Below are 13,477 nucleotides of genomic sequence, written 5' to 3'. Positions count from 1 at the left end.
CCCATGGTGGACAGATGGGCTGGGGGGACAGTCAGGTTGATGGAGGAGGCAGACCTGAGGGACCGGGTGGGAATGTTGACGTGGAGGAGGTCGGACAGGTATGGAGGGGCGAGGTTGTGGAGGGGCTTGAATGTATATATATATATATATATCCATATCTGTCTAAATATCCATGCATATAATTCTTCTATACTAACCTGCATATAACCTATATAACTCTGTATGATATGTAGCCTACAATAGTGTTGTATATACCATTGTCGTGGAATATTTTAAAGCTGTAGAAATTCAAATGAGTCAAATGTATTAAAACCCTTTAATCGCCAAGGACGCTGTAACACGTCATTGCTCGCCATGCTTAATCTGCCAATGACGCCGTAACACGTCATTGAGATCAATATTTCAAAAATCTGTGATGGCAATCATATTTCTCCCTCGGAGACTTGAGATCTACTGTTGATCCCCTCTCAACTCTCCAACGGTTCAAGAGCGCCATCTGGTGGCCGGTCGGCGGATCGCCCAAACAGCAAACCGGAAACGGAAACTGGTGCTCATCCAAATTCGGTCCGACCACTCGCTATAGCTCCCGGGACTCCATCTCAACACACTGGATAATCGATCCCTCACCCTAACTCAATAAACAACATGATTTGGACGTATATACTATTATACAACCTGGAGATGGATCGCATATTTCAACATCCCATAATAGCAATCTTTTTGCTCCACGCTCATCGCCCAACGGCCCGAGGAGACTGGGGTAAGTTTCATTATGACCTTGTTCGATACAAACTGCTCTGATGATCATATCACCCACACTACATGAATCATCTAACGTTGGCCACGGAATTATAAACGACCCCCCCCCCCATCCGGTCATCATCAGATGATGAGTAGTAACTTCTAGAAGCACGTACATTTTAAATTTTTCATCTGGCGCCAATCGCTATCAAACTGTATTTGATCATCAATATAATGCATTTAGGGCTATAAATCACGTTCTGCAGAATGCTGCAGAAAACGATAAAAACATATTTATACTTTAGACCGTATTTTAGTATGAATATGTGAATGAAAAAGTAGAACGTTGCTACATCCTAAACGATAGATAATTGACGTTGAATGGGCCATAATAATGTCAATTTAGCAATACAATTTAAAAAGTTATAGCCCTGCAAAGAAGGGGAACTTCTCCATAGACAAATAGAGCTGGCAGAGGATGGTATAAGGATGTACATAAGCGTGGCAGAGAAAGGGTTAAAAAGAACATAGTTTATTTATATATACATTTATATTATCTATATCTACGTTGTACTGTACTTGTGTATATACAGTACAGTTGGATCTACTATAATATTATATAATAGCACAATAAAACGATGTCATGTTAATTACATTCCATCAACAACAACACCCCACTTAACATAACTGCATATAGCAAGCTGTCTCTGGTAATTATGTAGTGTCGGCAGATTTAATAAACTCGTCAGACAAGAACCCGCTTTGGGGAAATGATGATGAGCTATATGAGTGACGTCAGACGGGTTGTTTAAATATATGTGTCATCATCGCGTTCCTGACTGATGCTGTAATAACTGCGTTCTTCACAACTTCAAGAACCTGATGACGAGACGCAGAGGAGCATCAGAGCAGCCCGGAGGCGCAGAGGAGGAGGAGGAGGAGGAGGAGGAGGCAGACTGATAACGGGCCCGGTACCGGAGCTAGTGGTGGATCACTCACTATACCGGGGCTGGTGGTGGATCACTCACTATACCGGGGCTGGTGGTGGATCGATCATCATATAATCAATCATCACTATGTCCAGAAAATCGCCATTCTCGCCAGGGGATCAATGGACTAACAACACTGACGTTGGATTCCTTTGAGGTTCGACTGAATGACTTAGGTATTTTTTTGTCTCTCTCTCACTCAAACTACTTTTTAACAAACTTCATGGTGTGTATAGGGGGAGGACATAATATCACAAGACATAATCCTGGCTATAATAATAACAACATTTGAACATGCAAAGTTGTTTCCATGATGTAGTCTGACGCGCGCACAGACACTTGATGCCTTCGAGGAATAACACCACTGATCCCCACTTGGATGCTTCTCTCAGACTTTATGGATATATAATATCTCCAGGACTCCAGATAATAATATATATCATTCATAACTTGGATATAATAACCACCACAGCCTGACGCGGACACAGAGAGGGGAACACACCACCGATGGGAGACCATGACGCAGAGCCCGGCGCGGAGGAGACATGGCATGTAGGTTCCTCTCCAGTCGAGTCGTGCCATCATCATCATCATCACCATCATCCTCTGCCCACAACAGATTCAGCAAGAGGCTCGCCTGCATCTTCACCGTGTCGCTCTCCTTCGCCTACTTATGCTACAGTCTCGTCTTCTGTTGCAGCAGCGCCGTCATGTCGACCAACCACCGGAGTTACAAGAACAACATAGTAGGGAGCAACAAGAAACTTCTGCACAAATCATCCACCGACTGCCCTTCTTTACGCACGGAGCATCCTCCGGCGCGCACCCACCGGAGTCACCGCGTCTCCTCTGCGCGCAGCGGCGCCGCCACCGCTCCTCCACCTCCACCTCCGTCCGAATTGGAGACGTTGTTGACCACCATGAATTTGACTGCTGTTTCGCAGAGATATGGGAATAAGAAGTTACCCAACGCGCTGATCGTCGGCGTGAAGAAGGGCGGCACCCGGGCGGTGCTGGAGTTCATCCGGATACACCCAGATGTGCGCGCGTTGGGCACCGAGTCCCACTTCTTCGACCGGAACTATGACCGCGGTCTGGACTGGTACAGGTGAGAGGAGAGAGCTTTTTTTATTGCTCGTTTAGCATTATGTATATTACATCATGTATGTATAAACTGTTGATTGATTGCACTGTCCCTGATCAAATAAACTGAGTAAACTAAACTAAACCACTTCTAACTGCACGCTGACAGTGTTAGAAGTAATTTAGTTTAGTTTACTCAGTTTATTTGATCAGGGACAGACAATCACTATGCATTGAAAATGGGGGACCCTGGTGTAAACAAGACGAAAGTCTTTCTCTGGTCTGCATCCCCTTAACAATTGTGTGTATTGAGCCGTACTGTATTGTATCCATTCTGCAATCTGTTAATAAAAGTTTTTATTCATTCGGTGCATATCAATCAACATCATGTTTATACATTTATAAATGAATACAAATTAAAAACTGTAAATATGCCAACATTAGCAGGGTTGCTTTGATTAATTGATTGATTGATTGAACATTTAACAGATTGCAGAATGGGTACAATACAGTACGGCTCAATACACACAATTGTTAAGGGGATGCAGACCAGAGAAAGACTTTCGTCCTGTTTACATCAGGGTCCCCCATTTTCAATTCATCGTTGTTTTCAGTTGTAGTCCCTGGGCTATAGATGTTTTTAAGCCAGAAAAGAAACAGAAAAATAGAAGGACATTAGAGCTAATATAAAAACAGTTTAAAACATATTCTGTACATTCAGTCACTAGGCATTCGTGCGTCTATAAAAATAAATAAAAAAAACAGCGTACAGGGACAAATCAAAGCTATACATAAACACTGTATAGGCACGCACACACATGGCAGGCACACATAATCATAAATCACATAACCACATAATCACAATCAGGACAGTCAGGCTAGTGGGCGAGCAGATACAGGGGCTGGGCAGCTGGACTGTGACGTGAAGTAGGGTGTGTGGTAGTCGAGCTTAGTACATAATATAGTCTACAGCTAAGGCACCAGGAATCCCCCACTTTGCTGCCTAAACTGGGTACTTGGACGCAGTGAGTCCAGTTTACAGGTGAGGCCAGCAGCAGACGGGACAGTACAGTACAGTACAGTATCAGTCAGCTATAGCCTGCTGTTGCTCAGGTTCTGTTAACTAGCTGTGATTTACCTTTTTAGGCTACTTGTGGTTTTATTATTAGAGGCACCTGCTGTAGCCCACTGTGTTGGGTTTGTCACAATTCCCATCCAATGTAATATCTTCCATCGGCAGTGTCTCTGAAATTGTTATCACCTATGGTCTTATTACATATATATATATATATATATATATATATATATATATATATATATATATATATATATATATATATATATATATATATATATATATATATATATATATATATATATATATATATATATATATATATATATATATTTATTTTATTTTTTTCAAAACTTTGTTTATTGACGTTTTTCGTTGCAATATGAAATGAGCAGTATCTAGGTCAAACTGTACACATATATGCCAGACGTATTGCACATATCTACATATAAGTAGTCAAAATATAGGTCTGTTGAATGTAAACAATATACATATTGCACATAACTACGTATAAGTAGTCAAAATATAGGTCTGTTGAATGTAAACAATATACATATTGCACATATCTACATATAAGTAGTCAAAATATAGGTCTGTTGAATGTAAACAATATTCATTCAATCTTTATTTATACTCGATAATACACTGAGTAATTAAACTCATTTACAGTGCCGTCGAGATGTTACATACACAAGTGTCACAGTGTGTTCATAAATATAAAGACATCAGACAATCAGAATAATTGAGAGCACATTTTAAAATACATTAAAAAAAAATAATAAAAAATCTTTTAAAAAGAATAAAATAGCTCAAAATTAAAACAGAGGTAATAATTTAAAAACAATTACATATTGTGGTGACCTGATTGGTCATTAAGGTTCTAAACCGACCCATAGACACTAGAGTGTCTAGTTTCAGTGTTTCCTGCAGGGTATTCCATGAGGTAGGGGCAAAAAAGCCAAAAGCAGATCTACCAAGTTCAGTACAAACTCTAGGCACTCTAAGTGTAAGACAAAAACTGGATCGTGTACGACAGGGTCCAGTGGTCCATTCCAATAAAGAACTAATATAATTTGGACAATCTCTAATTATGGCTTTATAGATAAAAAGATTGCAATGCAACTTACGTCTCTCTGCCAGAGAGGCCCACCCGACCTTATTATATAGGATACAATGGTGAGTACCATAACTATCACCGGTGATAAATCTAATGGCTGAATGATAAACAGAGTCTAAGGGCTTAAGAGTGGAAGCCGCTGCATGTCTATAAATCACATCTCCGTAATCCAAAACAGATAGGAATACTGCTTCAACAACTCTCTTTCTACTAATCATAGGGAAGTTGGCTCTATTTCTATACAAAAAGCCAATCTTTTTCCGTAATTTACTGGCGAGAACGCCCACATGATATTTAAATGTAAGTCCTTCATCAATCCAAATACCAAGGTATTTGTATTCTGAAACTCTCTCGATATAAGAACTGTTCAGAGTCGATATATGCAAGTCACTATAAACAATATTTTTGGCTTTGGAAAACAACATGAATTTAGTTTTACTGGCATTAAGCACCAATTTTAGACTAATAAGTGCATCTTGCAGGGCGTCAAAGGAGAGTTGTAAATATTTAGTGGCCAGTTGCACAGAATCAGCAGGACAATAGAGAACTGTGTCATCCGCGTAAAGGTGGCTTTGACAGCTGCTCAGAGATGAGACAATATTATTAATATAAATGGTAAATAAGACCGGACCGAGGATTGATCCCTGTGGAACACCTTTTGTGATGGATAGAAGCTCTGATTGGGCATTTCCCATTTTCACACACTGAAATCTTTCTGTTAAATAGTTTTGAAACCAACTGCAAGCACCTGTATCAAAGCCAACACTCTGCAATCTTTGTAAGAGGAGAAGGTGGTCAACAGTATCAAACGCCTTAGACAAATCTACAAACAGGGCAGCACAATGCTTTCCTTTGTCAAGGGCTGATACAATGTCATTTATAACTACAGTAGCCGCCGAGATTGTACTGTGTTTTTCTCTAAAACCAGATTTTTATATTGCACATATCTACATATAAGTAGTCAAAATATAGGTCTGTTGAATGTAAACAATATACATATTGCACATAACTACGTATAAGTAGTCAAAATATAGGTCTGTTGAATATAGACTACAGCGAATACACCACAAAAGAAATATATAGATATTGTTTCGGACATACAGTCAATTGGACATATATGTACACTCAGGACAAGGACTGTACAGCAGAAAGAGAGGAATGGGAAAAAAATTATTAATTTTTTTAAGTGAGAAGGTAAACCTCGGGTTAAACCTGCACATGTAGACAGGTTAACCAGCCAGATAATACTAGGTTAAAAGTGAGTATTGCTTATGGGGGGTCGATTGAACCTTGTTCCCCAACATAGGTAAAGAAACGACCCCATGTTTTATAAAAATCTAGCCGTCGAACCCCTTATGACACACCTTATTTTCTCCATCTTAAGGAAGTGCAAAATATCCCTGAGCCACATAGAGTGAGATGGAGGAGTGGGTGACTTCCAGTGCAGTAAAATGAGACGTCTAGCCAGGAGAGTAACAAATGCCACCAGGTCAGCTTTATATCTTGGCAGAGACAGGGTAGTAGGAGGGACACCAAAGCAAGCAGTTATGGCAGTCTGACTGATTGGGAATGGGATCTCAATACTATTTGAGATAGTTTCAAATATTTCAGACCAATAATTATGTAGGTGTAACGGAGTACCGCGTGTCTATCGTACAGTCACGATGTGTTGTGAAGTGACTGTGGACGGCAGCGGTACTGCAAGTAAACTCACTCCCCAGAGGCGTCCAGACCCATTACTTAGAAGTGAATTCACCTCTTGGTACAGTGGTCTGTGATGTCGCCCGCGGCGCAGGAGACCGGGGTTCAACTCCCACTCGGGGCATGTCCGACCCAATCAGTTACACACTGTTGTAGGGAAGGGCAGGACCAAAACATGTGACTATGTGTAGCAGGGGCACAATGACATGTATCACAGGTGGGATCAATGTTGCCATAGATCTTGGCTAGCCTGACTTTAGTCCAATGTGAACGGTGAACAATTTTACATTGGATCAGTCCGTGCCTGGCACAAATTGAAGAGGAGTGGACCCGGTGTAGAATATCCTCCCACAGGTCTTCTGTGATGTCCTCACCCAGGTCCTCATCATGTCCTCACCCAGGTCCTCCTCCCATCTCCTCATGATCTTTTCTAATGAGGTAGGGCGCAGTGAGGAAACCAAACCGTACAGGACGCGTGAATGCCACCTACAACAGAACTGTACAGAACTGCGTTTCCGCATTGCTCTGATTGGCCACTGACTCCACGTGACCCTACCCTATTACACACCCCCTTATCGATGCGCTTATGCAACGCTCTACAGCTCTTTCGCTCGCAGAACAGCTGTTTCCGTATTTATAATATTGGAAACGCGCGCTGTGATCGCTGTGAAGCACCTCTGTATTAACGTCTATCTGCTAACGTATTTATAATATTGGAAACGAGCGCTGTGTGAAGCACCTCTGTATTAAATGCCGACAGCACCTCTGTATTAAATGCCGACTCATCAATCAATCAATAACAACATTAACGATAACACCAAGCTGTAATAATAACCGGTTTAAAATGGATGGTGATTACCTCACGTTGTGTCTATTCTACTAATGTCTAACTATGAATGAACACAACACTCTAACTTAACATCTTTCGATAGGCAGTGAGTGAACATTAACACATTGGTGTACTTGAGAGTGGAGGGGCGGAAGGATATATTTACCCTATGTTCTTGTGTTTTACTATTGATCTCAGCAGGGGCACCTGCCAACCTTATCACTCTCCCTCTCTCTCTCTCTCTCTGGATGTCTTGTGGGGGAGTTCCAGAGGCGGGGGGGGGGGGGGGGGGGGCACAGCGGGAGAAGGCTCTGGATCCCATGGTAGTAGTCAGACGGGAAGGGGGAGTGACACGTCGATTGTGTGAGTGAGTGTGATTTGACATCGTTCAGTTGTACATATTGAGTGCGGCCTGTGAGGTATGAGTTGAACCGGGGAAGAGGGGTGCCACGTGATGCCAATGGAGGTTAGTCCGTCTAGAAGAATGGAATGTGAAATGGTGTCAAATGCTGCAGAGAGATCCAGAAGTATGAGTATATAGTGAGGAGGACTCGAGAGACCAGAACCGGCAGCCACTAACTAGTAAGTCGGTTGTGATTTTAACTATAGGGCTGTTTCAGTGCTACGGAGAGATCGAAAACCAGATTGAAATTGCTCAAACTGATTGTTGCTGGAGAGGTGAGTGTGAAACTGGACTGCCACCGTTTTTTTCCCCCAGTATTTTGGCAAGAAATGGGAGATTAGAAATAGGCCGGAGATTATTCAGAATATTGGTGTCTGCACCGGGTTTCTTCAATATGGGAGTAATAGCGGCTGTTTTGAGGGCAGAGGGAACGAGACCAGAGGTCAGGGAGGAGTGTATGATGGCCGTTATTGTAGAAGACGAGGATGGTAGGCAGCTTTAACTAGGTGGGTGGGAAGGGGCTCTAACTGACATGTAGAAGGTTTAGCTTTAACTAGGTGGGTGGGAAGGGGCTCTAACTGACATGTAGAAGAGTTAGCTTTAACTAGGTGGGTGGGAAGGGGCTCTAACTGACATGTAGAAGGTTTAGCTTTAACTAGGTGGGTGGGAAGGGGCTCTAACTGACATGTAGAAGAGTTAGCTTTAACTAGGTGGGTGGGAAGGGGCTCTAACTGACATGTAGAAGGTTTAGCTTTAACTAGGTGGGTGGGAAGGGGCTCTAACTGACATGTAGAAGAGTTAGCTTTAACTAGGTGGGTGGGAAGGGGCTCTAACTGACATGTAGAAGAGTTAGCTTTAACTAGGTGGGTGGGAAGGGGCGCTAACTGACATGTAGAAGAGTTAGCTTTAACTAGGTGGGTGGGAAGGGGCTCTAACTGACATGTAGAAGAGTTAGCTTTAACTAGGTGGGTGGGAAGGGGCTCTAACTGACATGTAGAAGAGTTAGCTTTAACTAGGTGGGTGGGAAGGGGCTCTAACTGACATGTAGAAGAGTTAGCTTTAACTAGGTGGGTGGGAAGGGGCTCTAACTGACATGTAGAAGAGTTAGCTTTAACTAGGTGGGTGGGAAGGGGCTCTAACTGACATGTAGAAGAGTTAGCTTTAACTAGGTGGGTGGGAAGGGGCTCTAACTGACATGTAGAAGGTTTAGCTTTAACTAGGTGGGTGGGAAGGGGCTCTCACTGACATGTAGAAGAGTTAGCTTTAACTAGGTGGGTGGGAAGGGGCTCTAACTGACATGTAGAAGAGTTAGCTTTAACTAGGTGGGTGGGAAGGGGCTCTAACTGACATGTAGAGGGTTTACCTTTTCGGACGAAGTCTGATATGTCACTAACAGATGGGAGTAGAACGCTAGAGAGAGAGAGAGTAGAGAATGGGAGCATCAGGGAAGGAACACGGTGAACTGTAGGCGACGTTAGTTGAGGAAGACAGTTGCTGATGTATTTTTGTGATTTTATTATTGAAAAAGTCCATGAACACATTGCATTGAGAAACAGAGTGCATTAGTGGAGTGAGAGTGTCAGGAGGCTGTGAGAGTGACTTAACAGTAAAAAAAACAGGCCTTGAGTGCTTCCCGCGCCTGAGCTCATTACACTGGCACAGTGAGTACTTTTAGCTTTGGAGAGAGCTTCCTTATAGTGGAGTATGTTGTGGTTAAAGTACATTTCTTTATGGACAGTAAGACCAGTCTCACAGCCCAGACACACCAGCCGCGCCGCGCAGGCACTCGCGGGTTCCAAGAACCGCGCGCGCGGCCGGGCACACAGAGTGTTATGTGTTACCGAGTTATGGACCACAATGGAAACAAGCCATGGCTTTATTGTGTTTTATCCATTTTTGACCAGCGTGATGACACTGTTATTGTCTTTTTCAAATGTTTGTCCTATGATTGTGTCAAAATAAAGTATTCAATAAAAAAATAAAAAGACGTCAGAGCGGGCGAAAGTATGACTCCTACAGTTCGGTCGGAGCGCCTGCTCAGCAAGGGAAGGATCTGGAGGGAGGTAGTGTGACCTTCCACACGTTACACTCTCCCAGTGAGAATCTGCGCGGCCAGGCTGGCTGCACATGTGTCGGAGGAAAGCATGTGACAGTCTCCGGCCTCCCGGACCAACAGTAGGGGGGGGTGTGCAACAACCAGGAAGGGGGTTGGGAATTGGCTAACAGTGGGATGGGAGAAAAATCGGAAAAGGAGGGGGGAAAAAGATAAAAAAAAAAAAAGAAAGTTACTGCGCACAGCCCTCCAGGCGTTGCTGTTCATATCTCGGCCGTGGTAAGACCTGCTCGTACAAACAAGGTTTGTAGGAAACTGACTAAATGTGCTTCTCCTCCATTATCGATGTTTTGCTTTTTTACTGTAGATTTCTCTTCAGATACCTGAGATCTGTAATCCCTCCCCTCGGTTGATTCGATTGGTCCGTCGACAACAAGGTGACATTGACGTCGGTGCGCTCCGTGGCTGAAGTTGAAACTTTTCTTTTTCTACTGAGAGCGCCCGAAAAAGTGTTGCTTCAAAAACGCAAGGTGCGTATTTTGGAGGAGCAGATGTGATCATAGGCGAAGCAAGAGCGACGCCCTGATCAATGTACCCTCTGTTGGTCCAAAGGTCAAAAGGAGATAGACACAAAACTCTATCATTCAGAGGAAAACATTTAATATCCCAAGTTTCAAGTTTCAAGTTTCTTTAATAGTTGTCATACAGAAGTACAGAATACTTTTATACAAAATGCTTCTTACTGTTACGCTCCAGAGACTGTGCAAGACAAGATAAGTATGAAATAAAATGACATAGTAAAATTAGAAGTAAAAAAATTAGGTCACAGTGTTCAGTTTAGACATATGTACAATGTTCGATGCAGAATAGACGTAGTTACCATACAATATACAATACTGTGCAGTGTACTAATATACAATACTATATAGTGCAAGGCAGAAATGGGACGAGGTGCAATTTAGGTACAATTCACAGTAGGTGTACGAGTTGTAGTGCAAATCCTTTATCAATAAATATAAAGTGTAAAGTGTGTTTGTGTGATCTAAACTTTAAAGTGTGGAGAGTGGGTGCTGCAGTGTGTTGTTTGTTTAAGTGAGTGTGTGCGTGTGGGTGTGTGTGCTGTGTGCATTTGATGGTTGTTGCATAGTGATTATTGTTCGTTTAGCAGCCGGCAGAATTGATTAAAAACATGAACCCTCAGTGGATCTCGGGTCAAACTGCCTAAGGCAGAAGAGAATGGCTGACCATTACGGAACCCAGGCAGGACAGGTTATAACATAACCCACAGAGGGTCTGTGTGGGCCGTAGACTTTAATACACCCCATCCATCTCTCCATGCTAACGATCAGAGAGAGGATAACGGCTGACCAGGAAAGCCCATAACGGAGGCTAAGAAAACACTTCTCCCGCGATCCTGCTGAGGAAGCACAGCACTGACAGAGCGATACCGGTCCTGCGATGGTGACACCTCTGTAGCGGTGACCGACCGTATGTTCTCTTGACGCAGAGGGGAAAGAGAGGCCATCATGGAGGCTGAGTTCAGTGCGATGCCATCAGTGTGCTGCTTGGGGGGAAAGGACTGCTCTCTTTCCAGTGGATGGGAGAACTTCCCACGAGACAGATGCTCCGCCAGGGGTCGGGTGTGTGACACCTCGCCGTCTCCTCCGTCTGGCTGAGCACCAGGATGTCATCCAGGTAGAATCGAACTCTCTCATGCGCTGGTGGCACGGAGGTTTGAGCGCCGTCTCCAATGAGGATCCGAGCGTCTACAAATGGGGATCACTCTGATATTCGTACGTGGTCCCATGGAAGGTGAAATTAATGAGTTCCCTGGGGAGTGGAAAGACGGGGACATGAAAGTAGGTCTGTAGACGTGAACCTGTCTGACTGTGCGGAACAGGACGATGGGATGGGTCAAATGCAGAGAAGAAAGGTAATTGGCGACCCCCCCCCAAAAAAAGTGTGTTCCTATTCGGGCTGAGCCCAAACGTTCTAACGTTCATTCGTTACGTTGGCATTTGAATTCTAAATCAACATTCACATTGAAACATTTTAATAAAAAATTCTGTGTATTCATTCTGTTTAAACCAATGTGGTTTTTCTTCACAGTTGCAGATAAAGATTAGGCTACACTAATATTATAGTATTACAACTGATGAGTTATATTCATTAACCGTTTCTGCGCCAAAAACCAATTAACTCGTTATAGCCCGCCAATCGTTGGACGCCAACAACGAGTAAACTCGTTATTGGATCCGTTTTTCTTTTATTCGCTATTTCCATTCATAATTCACCCTGCTGTGCTGTAGGACTGGGTGACCCTCTGTCTGAGACCGCAGCAGTGCGATACCGCCACCTAACGCCTTGCGGCCGCTATTGCACCCCATTTGAAACAATGTGGCTTTTTTTCTCGGCCGAGCTGAGCCGTGCAGGCGGGGTCTATGCACTCCGGCAAGACTCCGGCTTATATCGATGCATCGACTTGCCCCCCCCCCCCCCTTTCATATGCAATGCTGGATAACGCTGGATACACTGACGCGACCAGTATTTGGAATGGCGATCAGATAATTGGATTATTCTTTTTGCAGTACATCATAGACAAGGACTATATATTATCGATCTCGAGCGTTTATCCGATAATTCTTTCCCGCGATCGAAGCGTGTCGGGGTGGTGTGTGTGTGTGTGTTGGTAGCAATCAAAAGCACGGAGTGGCCCCGCGTCCCCGTATCCCTTTCCTGCGTGCATGATGAAAGATAATACCGATAATCTAGCGTTGATTTCAGATTGATTGTTGATCCAAGCGAGGAATGGCAACGTGTTTTGTGAATTTCACTAAAACGCTGTTTTCGCGTCTTTTCCTGGGATTACTCAGAATCACTCAAACTATACTCATATTCACCACGGTATAAAACGGAAATGTACGGATGAAAAAAGTATCTGTTTCTTGCATGTTGACCGGAAGAAACTCACTGACAATCGACAATGTTATTAGATCCATAGCTATAATATTTAATATAGTTTTAGCAGTTGCAAACACCGGCATTATCCCATTGAACAAAGCGCTGGCACAAACGGCCATACAGTGCCATCTGGCGATCATTGTGTTAAAGAAAGTTGATTTAATATTTATCATTTAATCAGATTCATCACTTTATTCAAATTGAGGATTTAGTTTGAGGATATTTATAAAAAAAAAAATAAAAATTATATTTATTTTTAGAATTTTTATTTTTTTATTATTAAAAACGTCCGTTCGAAAAACCCTGGCGAAGTTCGAATCCCAAAAACAGGCTTCGGGGAAACAGCTCTAGTTCCTATGTGTTGCCCGTCACATGAGTGTGTCGCTGTATGACTACTTTGCCTCTGCATGCATGTACAGGTAAACCCACTTTACATTACATTGATTTACATTTAGTAATTTAGTCATTTAGTCAGCAGGAAGGGTACATCTCTGGCAGCTGAGGGTCAGTAAGATTGTTTGTTAA

The 13,477-nt window shown here is 43.0% G+C and overlaps 1 protein-coding gene across 1 annotated transcript in view; it reads left to right on the top strand.

The window, feature by feature from the left end:
- Positions 1-2,275: 2,275 nt before the first annotated feature.
- hs3st2 (heparan sulfate (glucosamine) 3-O-sulfotransferase 2) overlaps positions 2,276-13,477 on the top strand; it is a gene marked incomplete at both ends in the record, with an annotated part of 53,833 nt that continues 42,631 nt past the window's right edge. Inside the window, one exon of the mRNA XM_084328315.1 lies at positions 2,276-2,838. Within this exon, the coding sequence (XP_084184441.1) occupies positions 2,276-2,838 (563 nt within the window). The remainder of the gene's footprint in view (positions 2,839-13,477) is intronic.

Source organism: Notolepis coatsorum, assembly GCF_963971535.1.
Source record: "Notolepis coatsorum genome assembly, chromosome: 14".
NCBI classification, from domain to species: Eukaryota; Metazoa; Chordata; class Actinopteri; order Aulopiformes; family Paralepididae; genus Notolepis; species Notolepis coatsorum.
The sequence above is the reverse complement of the archived record's forward strand: the minus strand, read 5'-3'. Positions and strand labels throughout refer to the sequence as shown.